Below are 27,308 nucleotides of genomic sequence, written 5' to 3' on the forward strand. Positions count from 1 at the left end.
GCTGGGTGCCTGCACTCCCAACAGAGATCAACTCTGAGTCCTCAGCATGGTGCCAGATGGCAGGCTGAGCACATTTCCGTCAGTGGAGAGGTGGAAACGTCTTCTCTCTGGAATAGACAGGTTAGAGGTTTGTTATCCCTGCCCACAGTAATTCTGCCAAACTCACCATCCATGGAGTTATAAAATACCTTCTTTCATAACCACATAACATTTTTATAAGCCACGTAACATTGCTTCTTATCAAGAAAATAATTTTACAGCAAAACAATGTGTGACATTCGGCTCATGTCTGTGAAGTCCACTGGTTTCCTTCTGTTCTCTATTACCCTGAAGTAGGTGGCCTAATATAAGGGTAGAACAGCCTTTTCACTATGCAGTGTGACTTTAGGAATGTGGAAACACCTTGCAGAGCTGGGCTAGTTGCCTCCTGGGTGTGTATATGCTCTGAATCAGTGACCAATATGAGGTTCAAAGTTCAGTTCAGGTATGTACCCCAGGAGAAAAGCACACACACTCATACTGACTTGGGTTCCCTTATATAATATTATATCCCTTTATTATAATCATTAGTACACTTTACTAAAATTATTTGACTCCATATTTTCTCTCTGCCCTAAAATTTAAAATGCTCAAAGGCAGTAAACGTCTTATCCATCTTTACATTCCAAAAAGTTAGCACAGTGTCTTTCACGTACATAATAGTCAGTAAATATTGGTTAAATTGATCATAAAAAGGAAATCAATAGGTAAAGCTAATGGAAGATTGACATATTATTACAAGGTGGGGCAAAAGTAGGTTTACAATTGTGAGTATGGGAAACACAGAGTTTATTCTTGTATTATTTATTAGTTGTTGTATTATTTTCCATAGGAACAATTGTAGACCTACTTTTGCCCCATCCTGTAAATTTTTCCTTCCATAATATAAAATTTCAACATTTAAAAAGAAAAAATTACTGAGTGGATATACCATTAGTTCTCTCCTAACATACTGCCACGGACTGCACTGTGCTCCCCCAAATTCCTACGTTCAAGTCCTAACGCACAGTGAGACAGTGTTCGAAGATGTGATCTTTGGTAGATAAACAGGCTTAGATAAACTCATGAGGATGGGGCCCTCAGGATGAGATTAGTGTTCTTATAAGTTCTAGTGTTCCTTGCTTCTCAAAGTTCAAAGTGGAAAACATATTTCCTTATTAAAACATCAGTAAAATCACCATCTATGCAAAAAAAAGAACTAACTATCTAAAGTTCTTCCTACTATACTCATGAGAGAATAACATTCTTAAAACCTTTTTACCTTTACTTAATAGACAAAATGAGTCGTTCTCATGGTAGCCTATTTAGTGTCAACCTAAATGAAGACGAGGGATGACTAATAAGCCTCAGTCACAGAGGAGGGGGATCTGGGGCAGAAAGCACTTCCTCCCTCCTGTTCCCTCTGTGCTCCTGGCTTCTGGATGATTAATAGGAAGAATTTTCCTTTGCTTTACTTGATGATTCAAACCTGCACACTGTAAACAGAACAACGCCTTCAATCTGTGGGAATGATCTTTTATGCTTGTAAAAGCAGAGAACAAAACAAATGGGAAAAAAGAAACAAGTCCTTCTCTGTTTTCCTTACGGTGACAAAACGCTCCACCTAGAGCACTTGGGTCCCTTGCCTCTCGCATCCCGCAACACGTCTCCTCTTTCAGGTCACGTCTTCCACATAAAAGTGCTAAACTAATGCTGCTTAATGACAAATTAATGTCCATGAATAAAAAATACACCTCTAATAGCATCGAGTAATTTGCCATTACAATATCATCATTGGACATGCCCCTGGTTTAATACGATGTATTTAATTCATAACCTAATGAGTGATATATAAAAAGAGGGAGATGAACCCTGCAATTACATTTATGTGAGTCTGTCACCTTATTTGTAAAACCTTAGAGTCATTTACATTCAAATTAGAACAAATGAGTGATTTCACAAAGTGCAGTGATAAATGACCACAGCAGCCCAAGACAAAACTGTATTTCCTGTGAACACATTAACAGTTTCTTATTATTTGTTAAAAATTACAATGCATATTGCCCATGTGGTGTGAATAATGACTTTTTTACTGATTAGGTCAGAAGACTAATACGTAGCAAAATAAATAATTTTTCTTTTCATTTTTTCTGATTTTTGCTTTAAATTAACTACTGAATTCTGGTGGATTCACACTGCCACCTGCTGCCAGGAATGGATACTACAAGGATATCCCTATCAAGAGGAGTTGATTCATCTCTCTGGTGGCCTTATTTGGACAGTCTACTGGAAGGGTCCTTTCTTATCAATATATTTAAATTGCATATCATTATAAAGGCTGATATTTGGTGAACAAAAAGAACACTTGATAATCAAACAACAGAATGTATTATTTGCTGTTTGGGGGAGGTGGTACAAAATGTACAAACTATTTTTTCCCAGCTAACTACAAAAACAGACCTTTTCAGCAAATCATGTATCTCCCAATGCATCACCTTCGGGGAATACAACACCAAGCCCAGTGGTCAGTACCCCAATCTTGGCACATTTTGCAGCAGCAGAGGTGAGAGAGAGGGCGTGTGTGTGTGTGTGTGTGTGTGTGTGTGTGTGTGTGTGTGGTGTTCCCCTACCCCTGTTCCTTGGTACAATCTCAGGGAGACAGATGACTGGAAGGCTCTGCCTGCCACAGAGGATCTTCATGACCCAGCCTTCTCCCCTAAGGAGAAGCATCAACATGAAAAGAAGGCCCGAGGGTCCAGAACATAGCAGGCTACGAAAAGCATAAGTGACGGAGAGAAATAGGTCTGGCCTTGGAGAAGAGGCCGAAGATTTTTGTAGGTGAAAGGATGAGTTGGAACCGTGTTCAGGAAAGCTAGTGGAGGTTTCCAACTGGATCAACATCCTAGCTTTGAATTTCAGTTTTTCCATTTGTAAAAAGAAAGCAGCACTCGCCTGCCCGAAGGGATTACTTCAGAGAGGAAAAACGGAGATCCTTAAGCAAGACACTGAGGATGAACAGGCCCTCTCTAACTGCTGGTGCCCTTCCTTGGGAAAGATGACGATGGCTCTGGGGAATATGGTTTGGCATAGACAGAGGCTAGACACAAGCAGATCCCACAGGAGGAGATTATGAACTCATCATGGCCTACAACCCACAATGGTGAGAGTCTGAAGAAAGAGAAGCCCATTAGCAATTGAGTCAAGGATCAGGTCTGAGAGATATCTGGAAGGTAGAATCCACCCAACTTGGTAGCTGATTGGATATGGTGGTGATGAAGGAGCCTGTCTAAATTTCCGGACAACTAGTGGACAGATGGGACCATCACTAAAGAAAAGGGCAGGTTCTCTCATGTTAATTTCAAACCACCCTGGTGATATATAGATGGAAATGTTCAGTAGCTAATAAAAAACGGGCTAGGAAAAAAAAAATCAGGAGTTTGGGAAACAGTCTGGATTCAGAAAGTTTGTGAGGTTTACCTGAGGGATTCAGTAAACCAGGGTCCACACTGAAATCTCTGCATCGGTATCCCAACTCCTGAGATGGTCTGCAGCAACTCCTTTAACGAACTGGAAACAGTGAACGGCCCATGGAAACATGTACTCTGAAAAGCAAGGTGACTCACGCGTGTTACCGGGCCCATTTTAACGACAATAATTGCTCTTCAATGAATTGGTGCATGTTTCTGATTAAAATTTTGAAAAGAGCACAATGCACAAGGAAGAGGAGCAGGAGGAGGAAAGGGGACAAAGCATTCGCATTTTGTGTGGGACTGGATCTCAGAGCAGACAAAAGCCAGCCACATCCTGCTGCTCATCAATAATAGACGAACAGGACAGTCTGCACAGGACAGTCCTGTGAAATTCCACTGCGAAGTGGGTGAGAGAGGATACAAACTTGAGGGCTGTTTGCAAATTCCTTCCCTGGGGATGGATGAGGAGCCACTGTAGCTACTGTGCCCCCCCCCCCAACTCCCATCAATTAGCATCAGTTTCACCACTGGGCTCCCCATTTATCCCAACAGCATGTACTGAAAACCTGTAGAAGAGCCCAATGATAGGCTCTTCCCAAAGAGGGCCTAGGGGCTAAAGACGAATAAGGCGAAGCCTTATGAGCCTGGGAGGCGACATCAATGGCTGTCCTCACTGACACAGAGGAGATGCTTCTGTAGTTCAGGGTCCCTGACCTCAGCAGCCTTCCAGGAGACGAGCAAGAAAAAGGAGCCCAGAGTAGGCTCAGGGAGGCTTGGGGTTGGGTGGTTCTTGAGTACTAATCAAGGGGTTCTCCTTGGACATGCTTTTTAATGAGCCCTGGAGGAAAGCGGAAGGTATCGAAGCAGAGGTTCCTTCACACCCGCTGTACGAATCCCAAAGAGATACCGGTAAGGTGAAAACAACGAAACAATACCAGGCATCTTAGTGAAGAGAATGGCTTCACAATCTCCTAGTTGGACAAAGCACTAAACAAGGATGGAGACCATATTAGCCTTGATTGATGGACCAATTTCTACATACATTTTAAGTACTGAAAATTCTTCATTTCTAACAAAAGAAAATATTTGTATATACTCAATAAAATGGTCCTGTGTGAAATCAAACACAGTTGAGCCATAATTACAAAAAAAATTAATTAGGTATTTTTATAATAAGACTGTGTCAAAATATAAAAGCAGACCGAGTAACCTAGTCTGGTAATTTTACAATCCCCACAGAAAGGCAAGGTAAATATTTTTAAAATACTAGCATAATGAAGGTTTCTACATCACATGGTTTGGGTTCTCTTATAGTCAAAGTTTCCTTCCACACATTGGATACCTTGCAACAACCACGAGTCAAACAGAAAAGTAAAGTTACACAAGAGAACGGAATGAAAACACACTGGTGAGAAGAAAGTGAGAATTTCCACCACTGGCCAAGCAGGTTAATAATAACTGAAGTGTCCACAAGATGTATGTGCGTGCAAGCTCCATATTTTCCTCAGCAAAATGATCAACTGCAAGAATTAAATTCCAAAGGACAGAGGGAAAGGGGATGATAGGATGGGATAAACCTGAAGGGAAGGGGGGAGGGAGCTATGGGGAGGGGGGCAAGGGAGATGTTGAGGGGAGTACGGGGGAGGGGGAATGCATTCAGGGCAACACTAGAATCTATGTAAACACAATAAATTAAAATCAATAAAAAATAAAAAAAATAAATTCCAAAGTACACAGTCACTTGGTATTTCAACAAATTCACCTGATGGGGAAAATATTCATGAACTTCTAATGTTTACCTGGAATTCTCATGTACAGAAAATTATAGATATAGGTACACACACCTGAATATCCACATTATTTTAACATGCATCCTGATAAAGAGCAGTAACCAAACTTCTGTCAACACATAGATGTCACTGATTCTACATGTCATGGAGAAAGTGGACGAAGTGATGATGCCAAAAGCTCAAGTTGCAGTATTTGATGTAGAAATGTTAAACATAAGGAAGTTCAATTTCACAAGTCAAACACACACCTCTGGAGTCACGTAACCTTTCTGTTATTCCCATCTGCTACTTGCAGAAAGGGATTAAAAACAGCTTGCCTATACCATCCAACAATATTGAGGGGAAAAGAAAGGAAAATAAGATAAGATATTTAAACATTTACTATTAGATTAAATGTGCTGAGGTAACGATGACACTTTCATATACTGTGTTTGACTTGCTCCTCCGTTGAACATGGCTGGCATTCCACCCTCCATCACCCTGGGAAGCACTGGTTCCTATTTCCCAGGGTTGCTGGCAAGATGAAACAAGACGCTAGAGCAGGAAGAGCTTTGGAAACTACCTAGCGAGTAGCAGAAGTCAACAATAAAGGCCATATTTAGAGTTAGAGAAAAAGATTAGGCACAAAATAAAGTTACTGAGCAGAAAGCAAATAGAATTTTTCTATTTATTAATCTCATGGCATGTGCACAAGGATAGTAGAATTAAATTGTGTGGACTTATTTTTTTAATGTATTTTCACTGTTGTTATAATGCTGTAATATGATAAATGCAAGTAAAATTCATACAATTGGGGGAAATGGGTGGATCCCAATATAGGGAATTATACTAAATTCTGTAAAACAAAGAGCCTCATGGCCATACTCTCTACCTATGAAGTCCTCTATCTTCCTACTGAGCCCAAAGGTTTTCATCCAAGAAGGAAAAATGGGTCTTTGGGATCAGAAAGGCCTACCACTCACCAGCCATGTCACCTTGTGCCAGCTGGGTATATTTAGAATCTCTGACTTTCCACCTATAAGAATGTGCAAAGCTGTTGAGTGCTGAATGTGAAACGTCAGTGAACACACAGTAGGTGGTTTCTCCTCCCCCTCACAGAGCAGTCCTGATCACCCCAGCAACCTGAGGAGAACGCACAGATGACTTATCATATCCCAGCATGTATGGCCTGGGAAGTTCATGTGGTGATTAATTGTATATGCCTTTGTGATATATTAGCTTCTGTTACTGAAATCTTAAAATGACCCTCCAACATTTTGTGCATCTATTATTTCATTGTGGAAACCAGACAACACTGCTTCAAATCAAGATCGATCCCAGTGCCATCTCTCCACCCTGGCAGTGAACCCTGTGAGGGGTTGTTCCGTTATTCGACTGCCCACGGGCACTGGGGACCTGGGGTGGACAAGGAGGGTGGAGGACACGAGGCAGGACACGAGAGCCGCAGCCCGGTCCTAGGAGCCTCTCGGTTTGTGTCCTGGAGAAATGCTACCAGCACAGACCACATCTTCCCCCTTCCGTTTTACCTGTCCCCGGGCTCCAGGTGCTGGGGCACATCTGGTAACTGCAGAGGACGGGCACTGAAGGGCACGTTACAGGATGCAGCTCACATACCTGGATGAGATAGTGGGAACATAAATTGAGAAGCTCCAACAGCTGCAGGTGACTGCCCGCTGCTAGCACATCCTGGATCACGCCCGGCTCCAACAAAATCTGCGTTTCAATAAAAAGAAAACCATCAGTTACTTAAAAATTAATACTAGCTTTTTAAAAACTTTATTTATGATTTTAATTTGTGTTTACATAGATACAGGTGTCCCACCAAATATATCTCCCCCTACACCCTTATTCCCCTTGGCCCCCCATGCCCCCTCCCCCCACTGCCTTCCCCCCTTCCCTCCAGGATTTGCTGTCCTGTTCTCTATAATGCTGTGTTAGTGTATATAATTTCACTAATCTCTTTCCCTTCTCTGATCCCATCTTCTCTTCCACTTTCCCTCTGACCGCTTTCCCTCTGGTCCCTTTGATCCCACCTCTGCCTCTGTTCCGTTGCTCAGTTCACATTGTTCATCGGATTCCTCAAATGAGTGAGGTCATGTAGTATTTTTCTTTCTCTTGCTTAATATGAAAATGTTTTGCTATATTTAAATTGCTGCTTAATGTGCTATATCTGAATTATGGAAAAAGAACTGACTTCCATAATAAGGAAGTCCTTTCTCCCATTCTGATGAATGGGCTGTGACCCTCACTCCAATAGCTGGCTGTGTGGAAGGCGCTGCACTAACAACTTATTTTTGTAGGAGGATAGAAACATTTGCAAAGAACAAGATAATATTCTTAAAATTCACTTGTGATGGATGTAATCTCATAACATTTAAAAAAAAACAAATTTTGGTTTTTCAAAGTATATTTCAAAACAGTATAACAGTGTGGCTAATAGGCATTTTAGGGCGAGGGGCTTACATTTCTCCTTGCAATATGAAACCAGAGGTGGATATTACTTCATTTTACTTCTAAGTCCAATAATAGTACATTTCAAGCATGAGCTTTCGTTTTTCTCTTTTTCAATCTCAGGTTCTCTAATCCTTTCTATTTCAAATGAAAGAGTTAGAAATATCATCTTCATAACACAAAGGCATCACAGAGAAGTAAGACTTCCCAAATATACTGGTGATATCAATTCTTCATTTTTGCTCCTGGTTAACTCCAACTTCATGCCTGCTGTTGCCAGCTCCTGAGCTGCTGAACAGGGCTGGAGAAAACCCCGCAGCCTCGTTCCCTGAATTCACTTTACACGAATGACATGACAAGTCTCACTCAGTGTGACCTTTTTTTCCCTGCCTTACGAAAGGTTTGTCGGCATCTTCAGAAAATTGTGTAGCTTATATATATATATATTCAGAGCTATCTTTCTCATTTCTTGCTTCAGGGAACTTTAAATAATTACTTACTTTTGAGTTTGTGGAGAGACTGGCCTGAAGGAGCGGAACACATTAAAGCTAGACAACTGTCTTGACTAAACACAACAGCCATGCACACAGGAACACAGCCTTTTCATAAACACTCTTCAGCTGCAAAGCAAACGTGGCCTAATACTATTTGTCAGAATAAATGAGCACATTTTGTGTTTTGTTTATTTGGGATTTTTTTCTGTATAGTAGAGTAAATAGAAAATTATCACAATTTTGAATGTATAAACTATCAAGCAAATACAACAGCATAAATAACTTTTAAATGACCATACATTCAAGACACATAAAACCCTTTGCATAAAGTTCTTCAAGAGCCTGCTACAGACAGAATCGGAAACATAAGATCTAACTATGAGAAACTGGCACCAACGTTGGTTTTGCTTCAAAGCCATTTCACTGAGGATATTTTTGTCCACAAGGTGGCGTGGATGTTTCAAGTAAAAGATTTTCCATATTATGCACTGCAAAAATCTACAACTGACACCTTAAGTGTATTTTTAGGAAAGAAGAATAAATCAAGTAAGGATTATAAAACATATGAAATCTACTTCCTAAATGTATAATTTGAGAAGTGTTTATGAATATTTCAATTGAAATGCTTTATCTGAGTGATACTGATTGGAATTCAGTAGTTTTCCATTAACCAGGTCTCAATATTTGCATGTAGTTCAAACCTTTTGCCCTTGTATTTAGAAACTTTCACGATGTGAACTCAACCTATTTTTTAAAAACTTAATCCCAATTTTGCAATCTTATGGTCCCTATGCTAATGCCACTGTTCTAATACCTTTTTCTCCACCCCGAATGCCCTTGACCTAACTTCTTCCATAGCTACATGTCAAAACCCTACCCATTATTTAAGACTCAACTCTAAGTCCATTTCATATACAAAGCTTTACAAGATCTTCTCTCCCTGAAAATTCTAGCTGGAATTAATCACCTGGGACTACAAACTACCACAGACCCATAGTGAAATAAGCCCAGGGGCTCTAGGTCACCCTGCCTAACTTCGAAACCTGACTCCTACCTATACTTGCTGGTCTAATGAGATCAGGAAAACAGTGTGCCTCACTGTTCTATGTGCCTCAGTGTCCTCATGTGTATAATGACAATAATAATACCTATCTCAAAAGATTGTTCTAAGAACTGAGAAAATGCATATGTACCACTACAATTGTATATGGCTATGTGTCAGCAAAATGGCTTAAACAGATTAAAGGTTTTATTTTTCCCCAGAAAATTTGGATTAGGCAGGTTGGCATGCAAACAAATTAGGCTCTTTGTATTCTCCTAGTTGGCTAACCTTAGCCTATGGTTTCACAGAAGCAATATAACTGCCATATCTCTAGCCATTGCATCTGCATTCAAAGCAGAGAGAAAAGAGAAGTCAATAAAACAAAAGCCATGTGCCAGCTAAGTCTGTCATTATTTATCAGAAAACAGGTTTCCTTCAAACACTGCCACAGAGACTTCCATTTATTGATACATTTCATGTGCCGGGTCGAGGTCACGTGGTTACCTAGAGATGGAAAAGAACGTAGGAATTTTTATGGTTAGATGCACTATTGTCCCAAATCAAATTGGAGTTCTGTATAAAGAAAAAAGAGGGAATGGATACTATGTAGGCAATCAGAGTGCAGACCATGGCTCTTAAGGCAGTTTCTGTTTATGGTGAATGTGTAACTGATGGTAACTACTAGGTTTCTTTTTCATGCAGCCAAGTGTTTTTTGCAAATTAATTATGTGTTTGTGTCTTGTCTCACGATTTACCTATGAGACTTTGATGGCATGGCCTATCCTACGCTGTTACCATCCTGGAAGAGCACCTCGAGAATTATTTATATTTACAAAAATTCACAGGTTTGAAAAATACACTTCGGAGGGAAATGTTAGAAGATGTCAAAAGCCTTCATAGGGGAGGCCTGGTCACACGCTAATCCTCATCAAGGATTATCTAATCGAAGGTGTTAAGTAAAGGGACACAAAAGACATATTTCAATGAACAGTTGTAATATTTCCAAATAAAGGTAACCATTGGGTTCAGTGTAATAGGTAATAAATTGGTGATTTGATTATTGATTTCTTCTCTATTTTTTTTGTTAATTTTAATTTATTGTGTTAACATGGATTCAAGTGTCCTACTCAATATAACACCCTCACCCCACAACCACATGCACCCCATTACATGCCCTAGTCCCCCTCGTCCTAACTCCCTCCCCTCTTCCCTCTGGGATTTGCTGTCCTGTTATCTGTATCTATGTGTTATGTATATATAATTTCACTAATCCCTTCATCTTCTCTGATCCCATCCCCTCATCCTCCTTCCCTCTGACAGTTGTCCCTCTGCTCTGTGTGACCCTGCCTCTGCCTCTATTCCATTCCTCAGTTCACCTTGTTCATTAGATTCCACATATAAGTGAGATCACATGACATTTGTCTTTCTCTACTTGGCTTATTTCACTTAGCATAATAATCTCTAGGTCCATCCATGCCATCACAAAAAGGAGGATTTCCTTATTTTTCACAGCCATGCAATATTCCATTGTATATATGTACCACTGCTTTTTTATCCACTCATCTACTGATGGACACTTGGGCTGTTTCCAGATCTTGGCTATTGTGAATAATGCTGCAATAAACATGGGGGTAAAAAAAAATGGGCAAAGGAACTGATTATTGATTTCTTAAGTTACAAACTTTGCCAGGTGGCTTTCTTCCAAACATAGTAAGGACCCTTGTACAAATTTCTAAAGGATCTCAATATCAAATATTTAAAATTACTAATTTATTTTCAATTCATAAAAAAGCAACCAGTTTTTTCATCTACTAGAATACGAAAAAAAGAAAGCAGATTTGTTCAGAATTTTTTTTTTTTTTTTGTATTTTTCTGAAGCTGGAAACGGGGAGAGACAGACTCCCGCATGTGCCCGACCAGGATCCACCCGGCACGCCCACCAGGGGGCGACGCTCTGCCCACCAGGGGGCGATGCTCTGCCCCTCCAGGGCGTCGCTCTGCAGCGACCAGAGCCACTCTAGCGCCTGGGGCAGAGGCCAAGAAGCCATCCCCAGCGCCCGGGCCATCTTTGCTCCAATGGAGCCTTGGCTGCGGGAGGGGAAGAGAGAGACAGAGAGGAAGGAGAGGGGGAGGGGTGGAGAAGCAGATAGGCGCTTCTCCTGTGTGCCCTGGCCGGGAATCAAACCCGGGACTTCTGCACGCCAGGCCGACGCTGTACCACTGAGCCAACCAGCCAGAGCCTGATTTTCAGAATATTTTTAAAGAACATTAAAAAAATCAATGGTAAAACAAAATATTATAGTAAGAAGAAAAGAAAGGTGTAGAAATCACTTTGAGATGCTATTATTTTCCTTCCCACGTTTACACAGAAGCATTTCGTTCATTTGAAATTTCTAAGATCATCTTCAGGTTGCAGAAGGCTCCCCTCCTCTAAGATGCTAGGAAGAAACCTTAGACCAGATCAGGACGCTAACATTACACTACCAGGAAAGCAACATGCTGTCCTGCAAACATTTCCTTTATTATCATTCATGCAATTTAAAGGATTTTCCAGCCTATAGATGTTGCTGCTGAAATCAGTTCTTCCTTTCCTAATGTAGGGTACGCAGAAGAATAATGGAGTAAATACTCTAGCTTGAGTAGAGAAATGAAAGAAGTCAAATGGAATTATTAGCTGTGGTATAACTGATGTGAAGATAGCAATTGCCAGAGGGTGCTGTCGGAGCACTCGTCAGGGGATGCCTCATTTCACTGAAGTTTCATAATTCTTCACATGAAGAAACCTGCTTCTTTCACATTGTATCAGCAAACCCTACTTTTTTAAGCTTCTCTATTAACGTGCTTTAGACACTCAAAGCCCTGAGAGCAATAGTTCAGTCAGCAGTTATTTCCAACATAGTTTTCTTCATTATGTTTAAGTTAACAAAATATATTATTTAGCAACATGTAAAGATAAAGTATCTATACTTACATTACCTTAAGAATGGCTCCATCACTTGAGAAAGTAGTTTTTTGGGTTTGTTTTTTTTTACAGAGACAGAGAGAGAGTCAGAGAGAGCGATAGATAGGGACAGACAGAAAAGGAGAGAGATGAGAAGCATCAATCATCAGTTTTTCACTGCGACACCTTAGTTGTTCATTGATTGCTTTCTCATATGTGCCTTGACCACGGGCCTTCAGCAGACTGAGTAACCCCTTGCACGAGCCAGCAACCTTGGGTCCAAGCTGGTGAACTTTACTCAAACCAGATGAGCCCGCACTCAAGCTGACGACATCGGGGTCTTGAACCTGGGTCCTCCGCATCCCAGTCCAACACTCCACTGCGCCACTGCCTGGTCAGGCTAAAACAAATTTTTGATGGTTTCTAACTTCAAAAGAAAGAAGCAGTCCCAGCAATTATATATAATGAAACATGATGGTCATTACAGGTCTTTTAAAAAAGCCAAATTAATTATTAAGAGTTATTTTATAACTAATGCTCTTCCAAGTGTGATGAGCATGGAAGTTTTCCTCTCATAGAGCTTTATTAATGAACGGCTTCTCCTCACAGACCTAATTTCTTACAGTGCTAGCATGACCAAAGAAGAAAGAGACATTACTTTAAAATACATCCAAAGATGGAAGGTCTCCAAAAGAATGAATAGGGCCGAGGCTAGTGTTCATTTATAGTTGGCTACTACATGCTGAGCACAGACAGAGCAAAGAGCCAAACAGAATGATTCCACTGTGGTGCAACTCATGCTAAGGTAGTGGTGGACACTATGCTGTAGGCGTGCTTGGCTGGGAAAGCTTCAATTCATGGGAGGAAGCTATGAAATAACTCTTCATATGAAATCCGATTCCATGTACATTGGGGGGAATTCCTTGTACAGTGGTACCTTGACACACGAGATTAATTCATTTCATGGCCAGCTCATGACTAAATTTGTTTGTGTGTCAAATCTAATTTCTCCATTTAAATTAATGGGAATATAATTAATCTGTTCTGGTCCCCAAAAACCACACAAATTTTTTGTTTTATATGCTTTTAAATAAGAAAATGTACTTTATAAATAACAAATATATATACACACACACAAACATAATAAAAGAGAATGTAAAGAAATAAACTGGTTTATGAAGTGTATTTACCTTCAAGGTCAGGCGAGGATACTGGAGAAGGGGGAGGAGACTGGCAGAGGAGATTTTTCATTTTGTGTGCCGTCACTTAACATAACTTACTCTCTACACACTTAACACTACATTCAATTGCAAAATTTAATTTAATTGCTTTTTTTTTTTTTTTTGTATTTCTCTGAAGCTGGAAACGGGGAGAGATAGTCAGACAGACTCCCGCATGCGCCCGACCGGGATCCACCCGGCACGCCCAACAGGGGCGATGCTCTGCCCACCAGGGGGCGATGCTCTGCCCCTCTGGGCGTTGCTCTGCAGCGACCAGAGCCACTCTAGCACCTGGGGCAGAGGCCAAGGAGCCATCCCCAGCGCCCGGGCCATCTTTGCTCCAATGGAGCCTCGGCTGCGGGAGGGGAAGAGAGAGACAGAGAGGAAGGAGGGGGGGGGTGGAGAAGCAAATGGGCACTTCTCCTATGTGCCCTGGCCGGGAATCGAACCCGGGTCCCCCGCATGCCAGGCCGACGCTCTACCGCTGAGCCAACCGGCCAGGGCCTAATTGCTATTTTTTTACTTTGCTTAATCATCATCATTTTCTTCATCGACTTTTGGCTTTTTCGCCACACTTTCCTCGCTTTCACTTAGAGGCCATTTCAACAAAAACCTTTCCATGGAAGTTTGTTTCTTCCTCCCTTTCAGAAAGTTTGGCTGGCCTTCTAGTGGAAGGTGGCAGAAGCTCATTGATTCAAATATCTGCTCGTGACTTAAATCAAAAAATCCCATGAGTCTCAAATTGCTTGTGATTTGAAGTGCTCGTGTGTCAAGGTACCACTGCACTTGCTTTATAAGGAATGGAGGTAAAAGTATATGGTGCTAGGGTCTACTGCAGGAACCTGGGCTAGTCACCGACATGTTTGTTTTTAGTATCTTGGTATAAAATGGATGACTACTACCTACTTTCATAGGGTCTACATAAGGATAAAATGAGATAACCCAGGTAATTCATAGAATAGTGTCTGGCACATTTTATAGGTTTAAAAAAATGTAGTTGCTATTATTATTGTGGTTGTTGTTAGTTCCAGGAAAACATAAATCTACTCACAGACAGGGACTCCTACTTCCAGTGTTTATACACCGCCTACCACACGCCAGGTGCATGTGAGGTAATTTCATATATATTATCTCTCCTTAACACTTATCCCCACTCGTCACTCCCGCAAGGTAAACATCACCGTGTGGCAAATGAAGAAACCAGAGGCAGAGAAATTCACCCATATATGGCAAATCTTTTTTGAGTGCCTGCAGGGTGTTCCAGAAACCTTTCGAGGTACTGTGGATATGACCTCGAGTTTCCTGAGTGCGTGGTACTCACAGTCTAGGTTTCAGCTAAGCAGTTAGGCTGTGGTACCTTTAAGTGAAAAAAGTAAAACAAAGGAAGAAACAGGTTTCCAGAAAGGAGCCAGAGCTCCACCCGGGACATGTGAGGTCTGTGACGCCCATTCGCCCTCCAAATAGAGATACCACGTAGACAGAAAGATACGAGTCCAGCTGGCACACTGAGCTCCAGCTCAAACTCTCCCATCACGTATTTCTGATGGCCTACAAACTAAGAATGGTTTAAGAAAACTGATTTACTTGCACTTGAAAAATTTTTGTCATTTTTTTAATCAATATACTTAAATTTTTAGAGCACTTCTAGGTTCACAATAACTTGAGCCGAAAGTACATGGAATCCATATCCCTCCTGCCCACACCCGTGCATAACCTTCCCCATTACCAACATCCCCCACCAGAGCGGTACCTTTGTCACACTCAGTGTGCCAATCTTAACACATTATTATCACCCAAAGTCCACAACGTACATTAGGGTTCACTTCGGAGGTGCAGTTTGGATGAATGTAGATTGCCACATACTCAGCGTTATAGTATCATACAGATTAGTTTCACTGCCCTAGAACTCCTTTCCCCAACTTCTGACAACGACTGATCTTTCTACTATATCCTTAGTTTTGCCTTTTCTAGAATGTCATGTAGTTGGAATCCCAAGTACGTAAACTTTTCAGATGGGCTTCTTTTATTTGGTAATACACATTTAAGTTTCCTTTATGTCTTTTTGTAGCTTGATAACTCATTTATTTTTATTGTCAAATAATATTTCATTGTTTAAATGTACCACAGTTTATCTATTCATCTCTAAAAAAACCATACTGATTGCTTTCAAATTTTGGAAATTATGTATAAGGTTATCATACACATTCATGTGTAGGTTTTTGTGTGGATATTAAATTTTCAACTCCTTTGGGTAAATACCAAGGAGTGTAATTGCTGGATTACACAATAAGAATGTTTAGTTTTGTAAGATATGTCTTTTGAATATATTTTCTCCCAGTCTGTGGTTTGTAGTACCATTTTGTTGGCATTGAAATTTGAAGAGCAGTTTTTAATTTTAATGAATTTTAGCTTATCATTTATTTATTTGATAAATGATACATTTTTATGACTCTAATATTACATTTAAAAAGTCATCACCATACTCAAGTTTATTTAGATTTTCTCCTATGTTATCTTTTAGGAGTTTCATAATTTTGCATTTCACAATGGGTATGTGATCCATTTTGAGTTTTGGGTCTTTTTTTTTTTTTTTGCATGAGGATGTTCAGTTGTTACAGAACCATTTGTTAAAACACTCTCTTTGCTCCGTTGTACAGACTTTCTTCCTTAGTCAAAGATCAGTTGACAAAGTTTATGTAGGTCTATTTCTGAGCTCTCGACTCTTTTCCATCGATTGACTGTGTACTCTTTCAATACCACACTGTCTTGATTACTGTTGCTTTATTGTAAGCCTAGAAGTCAGTATGTGTCAGTCCTTTAACACTGTTCTTCTTTTTCAAAATTGTGTTGCCTACTCTAGATTTTTCTTCTCCATAAACTTTAGATTCAGTTTGTTGGTATCCACTAAATAACTTACTGGGTCTACGGTTAGGACTGCAGTGATCAAGTAGGGAAGAACTTAACAATATTGAGTCTTCCTATCAAGGAATGTAAAAAATTTCTCAATTTATTTAGTTCTTTGATTTCCTCTATCAGAGTATAATGATTTTCCTCATGTAGATCTTATTCTTAAATTGTTAGATTTATTCCTAAGTAATTCTTTTTTTAAGTGCTAAAGTACAAGTATGGTTTTTACTTGTTTAAGTATTTGGGAAAATCCCAAAAGATAAGTAATATGTTGTGATATGTGAAAAAGATGAAATTCAAATTTTAGTATCCATAAATAATTTTGATTGGAACACAGCCATGTTCGTTCATTTACATACTTGTCTCTGGGTGTTTTCATGATACAACCACAGAGTTGAGTAGTGGTGAGAGCTTTGTGTGCCCCACAGAGCCTCGATTATCTACTGCCTGGCCCTTCACAGGAAAAGTTTGCTGATCCCTGTTCTGGAGGGTAGGTGGAGGGTGGGGATCAATAGCATAAGATTGCACTTTAAAAAAGAAAAAAGAAAGCCTAACCCGGCAGTGGCGCAGTCAATAGAGCATCGGACTGGGACGTGGAGGATCCAGCTTTGAAATTCCGAGGTCACTGGCTTGAACGCGGGCTCATCTGATTTGAGCAAGGCTCACCAGCTTAAGCCCAAGGTTGCTGGCTTAAGTAAGAGGTCACTCAGTCTGCTGTAGCCCCCGGGCCAAGGCACATATGAGAAAGCAATCAATGAACAACTAAGGTGCCACAATGAAGAATTAATGCTTCTCATCGCTCTCCCTTCCTGTCTCTCTGTCCCTCTCTCTTTCACACACACACACACACACACACACACACACACACACACAAAGAAAAAAGAAGAAGAAAGAAAGACAGTGCCAAATAATAAAGGTCTGGATGACACTCCCAAGGAAGCTAGTTAGACTAAACAGGAGGATCCTGGTACAGAACGAATTCAGAGCTTAGATGGGGGAAGAAGCAAGTGAAGACCCTGGAAAGGAATGATGAGGAAGGGCGCTGGCGGGGCGCGGAGTCAGAGCCCACAGAGCGTGGTGTCACCAAGGCCAGGAGGGAAAGCCTGCACTGGAGAAGCAGGCAGGCTGTGCTGAATGAAGCAAAGAGGTCACAATGACATTATTTAATTGGGTTAGCACTATCTACGACAGTCAAGAACCAGTTTCAGTGGAATGCTGAAGATGGAAGTCTCCAGACTTGATGAGGGGAAAAGTGTGTGGAAAAATGAATAAAAGTGACTACATTTATGTAACTCTTCATCAGTTCTGCTGTGAAGGAAAGCAGAGAAATAAATGGTACCTGATGCAGAATATAAGAACAAGAAAAAAAATTGAAAGATAAGCAATAGAGCACGTTTATATACTGGTAGGAATATTCCAGTAGAGAAGGGCACACTGATGACAGAAGAGACAGAAGCAAGGATCACAGGAGTGACGTTTGACAGGGTCAGAGGGAGTCAGACCAGAGCTGAACCCCCTCCTCCTTAAAGGATGGTAATACAAAGTGAGTGCGGAGAGCAGGGAGGCCTGGGGACTTGATGGTGACAGTCGATCTTTCTGTCTACATCTGTTTTCTCAATGGAAGGTGAGTTTTACTTGTGGTGTGTGTACTGGAGATAGGGTGTGGGAGGAGGGTAGGGTTTGAGAAGAGGGAAGTAACAAGAAGTTTATCAGGGAGAGGAGGAAAGCAAACTTACTAGGGAAACAAATGAGCATTGCCTGCAAGAATGAGAACCTTCTGAGATTTAGGATAATGAACTTGAAGTGAAAATAGTGACTTTTTCCAGCAGTAATCAGCAGAGTGGAGACCTACTATGGGACTCACCAATAATCTTCCCGAGTTGCCACAGGCTGGAAGCAAGCTTGTTTCCCCCTAAATCACTGGCTATGTATTCTTTGGGCCATGCCAAACTGTTTTTACCCTTACATATACATGCTAGCATAAGGATGTATGGCTATGACAAATTTTCCAGGAGCTATATCTATTCCATTACCATATATCAAACGGCTATTTTAACTCCCTGTGGAGTAAAATGCAAATTAATCTGCTAATTTTTCTGGAAGTACTCTACAAAGTACTAAGGCTCAATTACTCATTTTCTTACCAAAACTGGTGCAATTTTGGAGCACCGAACATCCTCAGGTACTTAATCATGCTCAATTCACAAATAATTCAGACCCCTGAATTATCCATTTCCAACAAATGCAAAGGTATATTGGTCTAGCAGTTACAATCACTCCGAGGAAACACTCCCAGTGCACTTTCCCTCATCAATACATCCCTAACTTCTAGAAGGTCCTAACACACACAGGTGCTCATGAAATATTATGAATTAATGAATCTCAATTTGAGAGTAAGCTATAAATGGATGTTTTTTTGTAAAACACACAAAGGAAATAAAAGATATTCACAAAGGACACTCAATGCATTGGAATTAGTCCTTTGTTGGAATGTTCACACCATTATTTTACTCAAATGGATATCTACTTGAAATACATATCTACTCAAAAAATCTGTTTGACCTGTTATGTTTCCTAATCTTGAAATTAACCATAAAGACCATATATTTTGCTATCAATTGGGTTTCTTTCTAAAAGATATTCTATTTAGAATTGTAAAATGCCCATATATAATACTACTTCATACAAGTACTAAATGCTCCCAGCAGAGGGCTCAAGAATTCTATTTTAAGGAAAGTTGTTTAAAAAATATACTGTACAACAGCAACTACTGTAAAACTCTTTCAGAAGGCAATTCCTGCACTCACAAAAAGGTTTCTTCTCTTGATCAAGTAATTCCAGGTCTCTGCATTTACTTAAAATAATCCAAATTAAAGGGAAAAACTGGATTATAATAGCATGATGTTATTTACATACTATGCATTTATGGATAAATGTACATTTTCTTAATTCTAGAAAAGAAACAAACTAAAGTAAATGATAGCTGAAAAACCTATATATAATTACTTATGCATATGGGAAAAGAGCAGGAAAAACCAGACAGATAATATAGAAAGCGTGAGAATTTGGATGAATATTGCTTTTATTCTTGTTTATGTTGTATGAACACGTGAGTGATTTTTTTTCATTTTCAAAGATAAAAAATGTAATTTATTTTTACCGAATTTGCTAGACCATTATCTTTAGTGCTAGAAACAAGAATGGAAAAAATTTAGAAAGCAAGTGGAATGGTTTATTTATAGAACAACTTAGGAATTTGGAGACATTAAATTCTTATAGGCAGAACTAATGGATATAGTATTTTATTCATGCCTACAAAATACATTTAAGTACTCCTGGGATTCCATAAACTTTCAGACAGCAGTCCCAAACCTCTTTATTCACTTTATTGATTTACTTATCCTCTATCTCATTTGAGGCATCAATACAAGTATTTAAAACTTAGGAACATAAGTATCTCAAGCTAAAGAAAACAGGAAACAAAAAGTAATATAAGGTTAGGAGAGGATATATATATATGTATATATAATACATATTTACATATATATGTAAGTTACACATATATGTAAATACTGTATATCCTCACAGCTATTAAAAGTGAGCCACAAATGTGCCTCTAAGTTCCCCAGCATCAACATGAAAAAGGAAATGAGACCTAATACAAGATTAGAAAAAAAATCAATACTAAAATAATCCTAGCTGGCTTCTCCAGGCTCTGAAATCTAATGAAAATTTTCCTGCAGACATTAAGAGTTTCACTGAATGACTATACTTTCAATACCATCAAAAGTGCATTTTATAGAAAACTGCATAAAAAGTAAAAGTTAATCAAGAGATGTTTAAAACCCAGACATTCTGTTTTCTGGTTTTCTATCTTGATCTGGGTATAACATTTAGAATAGCTGAGCAGTGGGTTTTAATAACGGCAGTACAACCTTCTAGGGAGCAATTTGGAAATTTGTGCAGGTATATTCGGTTGTCCCAGAAGTGGGCACACGACTGGCATTTACAGGGCAGCAGCCAGGGATGCTAGATGTTATGCAGTGTATGGGAAAGTCACCAACCAGAAAGAAGTGCCCATATCCTGCACATTTAAATGCCCTTCTGGCCATGCATATAGTAAAAAATTTGTTTATAAAAATTTAAACCCGGCCTGGCCGGTTGGCTCAGTGGTAGAGCGTCAGCCTGGTATGCAGGAGTCCCGGGTTCAATTCCCGGCCAGGGCACACAGGAGAAGTGCCCATCTGCTTCTTCACCCCTCCCCCTCTCCTTCCTCTCTGTCTCTCTCTTCCCCTCCTGCAGCCAAGGCTCCATTGGAGCAAAGTTGGCCCAGGCGCTGAGGATGGCTCTGTGGCCTCTGCCTCAGGCACTAGAATGGCTCTGGTTGCAACAGAGCAACACCCCGGATGGGCAGAGCATCGCCCTCTGGTGGGCATGCCGGGTGGATCCCGGTCGGGCACATGCGGGAGTCTGTCTGACTGCCTCCCCATTTCCAACTTTAGAAAAATAAAAAAAAATAAAAATATAAACCCAGAATCTCATTATTTATGTGTTTTATATATAAACACAATTTTTTTTTGTTTTGTCTCAAGATACAATAAATTTTTCAGCACAACTACCACAATAAAAAACATGAGGAGACTATTGTCTTGTTCTGTGTGTAATTTTACTAAGAGTTGTTCAGTATTTTAGAAAGCTGTGTCACCTAGGACATGCTTTGTGGTATCTCAGTTTCCAGCGAAACATTCATGTCTCAGTCTGCACCAGCATGCAGCTGTCCGAGGCAGGGCATGGCCGGTCTACCTGCAGGGGTAGAGAGGTGACCATTTTATTGTCTTCTGAAGGGGTTCTGTCCAAGCACGTGCATACTGAAATACAAATTACTTTTATTGTAACTTTTCTCCTTATGTTTGTTCTTTGTATATACTTAAGGCATTCTTATCGATGGTTAGAGTAATTGAGTGAGGTTATATTATCTAAAAATTTTACTTCAGGATAGTAAAGGTGGTCCTTTTACATTAAGATCTAATAGATGAGGTTGAGAACCATCAAGCCAGATGGACAGACTGCCTATCTTCTGGGAATCCACTATGTGCAATTTCTCTCCAATGAACTTTTAGTGAGAACTCTCCAGCAAACAGGCTGAGGCAGGAATGTAATCACCCTTTTATACTGAAGAGGGAAAAATTCATGTACTTTAAGTAGCCATCAAGAGGCTGACATTTTCTTACCAAATGAAGGAGCTAATCAAGATTGTCCACTAAATAAACTGTTCATCTCGCTCTATTCAGAGGTGATTTGATGGAGTACCTGCAGGAAAGGTCAGAATTTCCTTAAAGAATGATTGAGGGCGAACGACCCTCAGAAATTCCATGATCAAGAAAGAACAAAATTGTAGTGATTTCTGTTTAGAACTATTCCAAAACAGGAGTTACTGAGCAAATGGCTCATCCAACACAGCAAAGGAAAAATCCCACATGGGCACCATAAAATGAAAATGCTTGGCCACAGAACTTTCTACTGAGACATCCAAGAAAACAAGTGCACCATCCACCCTGAGTTACCTAAGTAGGTTGACCTACTATTTTGAATTGCAGGATGTTAGCCCTTTCTACTTTGGAGGAGGTCAGCGAGGAAAGGACTGATTGTTTATTACCCCACTTATGACAATAAACCATTATTAAGGGTATACAGGAAGTACTTCTCTCTCTATCCCCTATACTGGCAGTAGGTTGGGGTTGGGAGGTAGCAGAGTTGAGAATGGAGGAAAGAAAGGCAACTCCATCTCATTTGAATGGAGATTTATACAAGGTTATAAGACAGAGGGGCCACACCCACCCTTGCCATCTACTATGATCTCAGATAGTCAGAGGCCCCCACAATGTTATCAGTGTGCATGTTCTGTAGACACAAGCTCAAGCACCGTGGCCCAGAATTAATGCCAAGAAAGATTATAAATGCTGAAAGAATACCGTTCAAATACATTCGTTTTCATTAAGTGACTGAGTTTCACAAAGTTCAAAAGGAAAAATATCTGCCTGAAATGTGACTATTATTCAAGTAGGCTACTAGACTCATGGAATAGAGCAGGTGTCCCCAAACTATAGCCCACGGGCCGCATGCGGCCCCCTGAGGCCATTTATCCGGCCCCCGCTGCACTTCTGGAAGGGGCACCTCTTTCATTGGTGGTCAGTGAGAGGAGCATAGTTCCCATTGAAATACTGGTCAGTTTGTTGATTTAAATTTACTTGTTCTTTATTTTAAATATTGTATTTGTTCCCGTTTTGTTTTACTTTAAAATAAGATATGTGCAGTGTGCATAGGGATTTGTTCATAGTTTTTTTTTTATAGTACGGCCCTCCAACAGTCTGAGGGACAGTGAACTGGCCCCCCTGTGTAAAAAGTTTGGGGACCCCTGGAATAGAGTCTGACTCCATTTTTGATGTTTGACTACTGACAGCTTTTAAGCCCCACCTTTCCCTCTTCCCTGCTCACCCCAAACCTGGTGAAAAGTGCAGGTAAGTCCAGGCACTTCCTCCCTTGGTGCTGGTGGGAAGTGCAACCCACACAAGTCCCGCCTTTGTGGAAAACCCTCCAGCCCCACCCCAACCAGAATAAATGCCAAAGCCCATCGCCTCTACTTTCCCTCTCAAGCCACTGTGGGCCTGCTTGGGAGTCTTGCAGATTATTAGGAAAAACCCAGAAAATATTTTTTTAGTTAAAATATCGAATTTATTACCAAATTGGAAAGCTGATGTCAGAAGTGCGGCCATTAACTTCATCCCACAGAGACATTTCAGACGTCGAATTGTTAAGCAAATGGCCTTATAATTCCTGAAGTATAAACAACACCCTGAGTAAATTGTGACCAGACAGCACACGTAGATTCAATAAGGGAGAACAGGCTAGTTACAAAGCAGAGACTGTCAGAACACATCCTGCTCTCCTGGTGGGAGCCCTGCCCACATGATTTCACACAGTCTAAGAAAACTGTTCTTCATGAGCAACAAGCGGGCTTTGAGTGTGGTGGAGTTGTTCTTGGGTCCTCCTGTGAGAAAAGCAAGCTTCTGAGCAACAAACGGGCTTTGAGTGTGGTGGAGTTGTTCTTGGGTCCTCCTGTGAGAAAAGCAAGCTTCCGAGGGGTCACTGTGGACCTGGACCTCTAAAATCTCCCTTTTCATTTTTTTCACAATAAATGACTATGTCCCCAGCCTTACCACTTTTGACCACCAAACCATGTCAAGGCTTATTATACTTGACATCTTGGAAGCCATAAAAATTCTTCCAAGAATTCTTCTATGTGGTTCTTGTCTGTCAAGTTAGCCAACACTTTTTATAAAACCACGCTTAGGGACGTAGAACATCTTCCCCCTAAAACAGCAAGCAGACACATCTGCTTGCTTGTTTGTTTAAAAACCCACAGATAAAAGAAAAAATCTCTCCAAAGGCAAATAATGTAGCTTCAAAAGATGCAAGAAAGCAGAAAATCACAGATGGAGACAAACTTCCTCCCTTTGTTTCACCCTTCACGCTTTCTGGGTTAACAATCCAGCTATGGACTCTGGCACATCTCTGACAAGAATTAAGGTGAGGGCCCTGGCCGGTTGGCTCAGTGGTAGAGCATTGGCCTGGCGTGCGGGGGACCCGGGTTCGATTCCCGGCCAGGGCACATAGGAGAAGCGTCCATTTGCTTCTCCACCCCCCCTTTCTCTCTATCTCTCTCTTCTCCTCGCGCAGCCAAGGCTCCATTGGGGCAAAGATGGCCCGGGCGCTGGGGATGGCTCCTTGGCCTCTGCCCCAGGTGCTAGAGTGGCTCTGGTCGCGGCAGAGCGACACCCCGGAGGGGCAGAGCATCGCCCCCTGGTGGGCAGAGCATCGCCCCTGGTGGGCGTGCCAGGTGGATCCCGGTCGGGGGCATGCGGGAGTCTGTCTGACTGTCTCTCCCTGTTTCCAGCTTCAGAAAAATAAAAAAATAAAAAAATGGCCCTGGCTGGTTGGCTCAGCGGTAGAGCGTCGGCCTAGCGTGCGGAGGACCCGGGTTCGATTCCCGGCCAGGGCACACAGGAGAGGCGCCCATTTGCTTCTCCACCCCTCCGCCGCGCTTTCCTCTCTGTCTCTCTCTTCCCCTCCCGCAGCCGAGGCTCCATTGGAGCAAGGATGGCCCGGGCGCTGGGGATGGCTCCTTGGCCTCTGCCCCAGGCGCTAGAGTGGCTCTGGTCGCAACATGGCGACGCCCAGGATGGGCAGAGCATCGCCCCCTGGTGGGCAGAGCGTCGCCCCCTGGTGGGCGTGCCGGGTGGATCCCGGTCGGGTGCATGCGGGAGTCTGTCTGACTGTCTCTCCCTGTTTCCAGCTTCAGAAAAATGAAAAAAAATAAAAATAAATAAATAAATAAATAAATAAAAATTAAGGTGAGGAGAAAATGATCACTTTCTGAACAATTCTAAATATTCTTCTTCAGAATGTAGATTTTAAACTGTTCCCTCTAGAGCTTAGGGCAGTGATGGGCAATCTTTTGAGCTTGGTGTGTCAAAATTTGCCAAAAAAAAAAACGAGCATAACTCGGGCGGTGTGTCACTTCGAGAAAAATGGCCTAACCGGAAGTCCCAGAACTAGACGCTCTGTGCTGGAGTTCTGTTGTTTTGGCCTACAGACCTCCGGCACAGAGTGTCTACACTACAGCAAATGTTTTATCCCCGGCTACTGCACCTGGCCGTGCAGGAGCTGAGGATGAAACGTCCTTCTCGGCATGCGGCCCTATACTTCTCTGGTATGCGGCCATGTGTCATCGAAAATGGCTATGCGTGTCAGGGCTGACATGTGTGTCATAGGTTCACCATCACGGGCCTAGGGCATGGTGCAGGTGCGTCGGGAGCCTTCCGCTAGGACCCTGTGGGTATTGCCTGGTGGAGAAAGGGTTCTGCAGCTAAAATATTTAAACCAGTGTCTAGTCTTCACACTGCTCCCAACAAAAGCATTAAAGACAATTTTCTTCCAGATTTGTTTCATGTCGACCATTTATTTCAACCAGGTGATGTTTATAAGTAAATCTGATGGGGACTTTTTCCCCATGAAAACTGACACATCTATCCCTGAAGGGATGGTCCACAGGAAGGCAGTTCTAATTAAGATTCCTGCCACTCTGCAGCCAGGCCTGATACGCTGGTCTCAAGAGGAAAGTCTTCTGCTCTGGAGAATAAATACAATTTCAATGATCACTGAAATGTAATGTTACAGTATATGCCCTATCAGCACTTGATTTTAAAAAACCATGTGAATGCATTCGGGAATCAACTGAGAATTAGGAAGAAAAACTTTAGCACGTAGAACCGTGAAAATTAAGGGACAATTTCCTTTAGTTTTGGATTACATGAGTGTTTATACATGACTACTACTATAGCTAAAAAAAAAAAAAAGTAAAAAAAGGTTGTTTTCACTTAACAGACTATTAAACTTGTCTAGATTTCCAAAGACTTGTCAACAGTAATACTAATGGTTACACAACATACCCCGGTGAAGATGGTGCTAAAGCATTCTCTGGGTCGGGGAAAGGTAATTAGGATGTGTGTCCCCACAGCAATCGGCTCTTCCCTGATGTGGAGATGCCAGGGGCTGGGGTAATTGGATTAATGAAAAGCAAGGAAAGAGAGGTATCAAAGAACCGTTTTTCTTCGGCTACACAGAGATGACACAGCTGGTCATAGCTGACAAAATTAGCAGTCCCTAGAGGTGGAGAATTTTAAAGAGGACTACGAGTGTCACTATCATTTGGTACATTGTTGTTTCCTATTCTGGGTTTCTGGAATCTATCAGACTAAAGAGACAGAAGAGTAAGACAGTTCCCTGAGAAGTAAGAAGAAACTAACTAGGTTTAATACGGAAGGATTTAGCACAGAACCTGGTATATAGTCTATCTTCCTTGACATCATCACAGCCAGATGCTAAACAGTGAACTTCATTGTGGTTCTCAGTCCACTGGCTTCCATTTGGGGTCCAGGCACTCAAATTCCTAAAGGTTTATCCCAAGACTTTTGGGGCTGGAGGTCCTTCTGCTTTCAGAGCAGTGCTCTTCTGCTTATAAAAGGGTCTCAGTTGAACTGCTTCACATGATCTAGCTGGGCTGTCTTAGCAATGCCTGCTTGCTCTTGGGTGGCTGACCTGTTGCCTAGGTTGGATGGAGATTTCTCCTACCAGGCATCATCTACATCAGAACCCATTTTTACCCCTTCCTTCTCACACCTTTTCTACTCAGGACTGCTCTCAAACACAAATTAATTCTTTGCCAGAGTTACAAAGTGAAGTGAGGCCCTGGCCAGTTGGCTTAGTGGTAGAGTGTTGGCTACTATGTGGATGTCTGGGTTGGATTCCAAGTCAAGGCACAGAAAAGAAGCACTCATCTGCTTCTCCACTCCTCCCCCTCTCCCTTCTCTCTTCCTCTCCTGCAGCCATGGCTCGGTTGTATCAAGTTGGCCCCAGGTGCTGATGATGGCTCCACAGTCTTGCCTCAAGTGCTAAAAATAGCTCGGTTGCCAAGCAACAGAGCAACACCCCAGATGGGCAGAGCATCGCCCCATAGGGAGCTTGCTGGGTGGATCCCAGTAAGGGCACATGTGGGAGTCGGTCATTCTGCCTTTCCGCTTCTCACTTAAGAAAGATTAAAAGAAAAAAAAAGAAAGAAAATGAGGCATCTGAGGGCGGCAAGGGTAACAGGGTCTTCTTGCCCACACTGTAAGTGAGAGCTTGTGGGTGTTTTCAGGATCACTTTTCTCCCTAAGGCAGATCTGCCCAGTGACAGTTTGCATCACACCCTTTGCTTTCGACCCAGCTCACTAGGAGGCTGGCAGAGCTGCCTGCCCTCCAAGGCTGGTTCTGCTATGCGTGGCTGTGTGAGGGCCCCGGGGGGGAGAGGGCGGCTGCGATGCACTCCTGGCTCTGCTCAAGCTGTGTCCCACATGGGGGTGCCCACAGACAGGGC

The 27,308-nt window shown here is 41.6% G+C and overlaps 1 protein-coding gene across 3 annotated transcripts in view; it reads right to left on the bottom strand.

The window, feature by feature from the left end:
• KLHL32 (kelch like family member 32) overlaps positions 1–27,308 on the bottom strand; it is a 241,751-nt gene that overhangs the window by 109,099 nt on the left and 105,344 nt on the right. For all 3 annotated transcript variants that reach the window (XM_066358849.1, XM_066358848.1, XM_066358847.1), the window contains exon 5: positions 6,893–6,991. In XM_066358849.1, coding sequence (XP_066214946.1) covers positions 6,893–6,991 — 99 coding nt within the window. The remainder of the gene's footprint in view (positions 1–6,892; positions 6,992–27,308) is intronic.

Source organism: Saccopteryx leptura, chromosome 1, assembly GCF_036850995.1.
Source record: "Saccopteryx leptura isolate mSacLep1 chromosome 1, mSacLep1_pri_phased_curated, whole genome shotgun sequence".
Classification (NCBI taxonomy): Eukaryota; Metazoa; Chordata; class Mammalia; order Chiroptera; family Emballonuridae; genus Saccopteryx; species Saccopteryx leptura.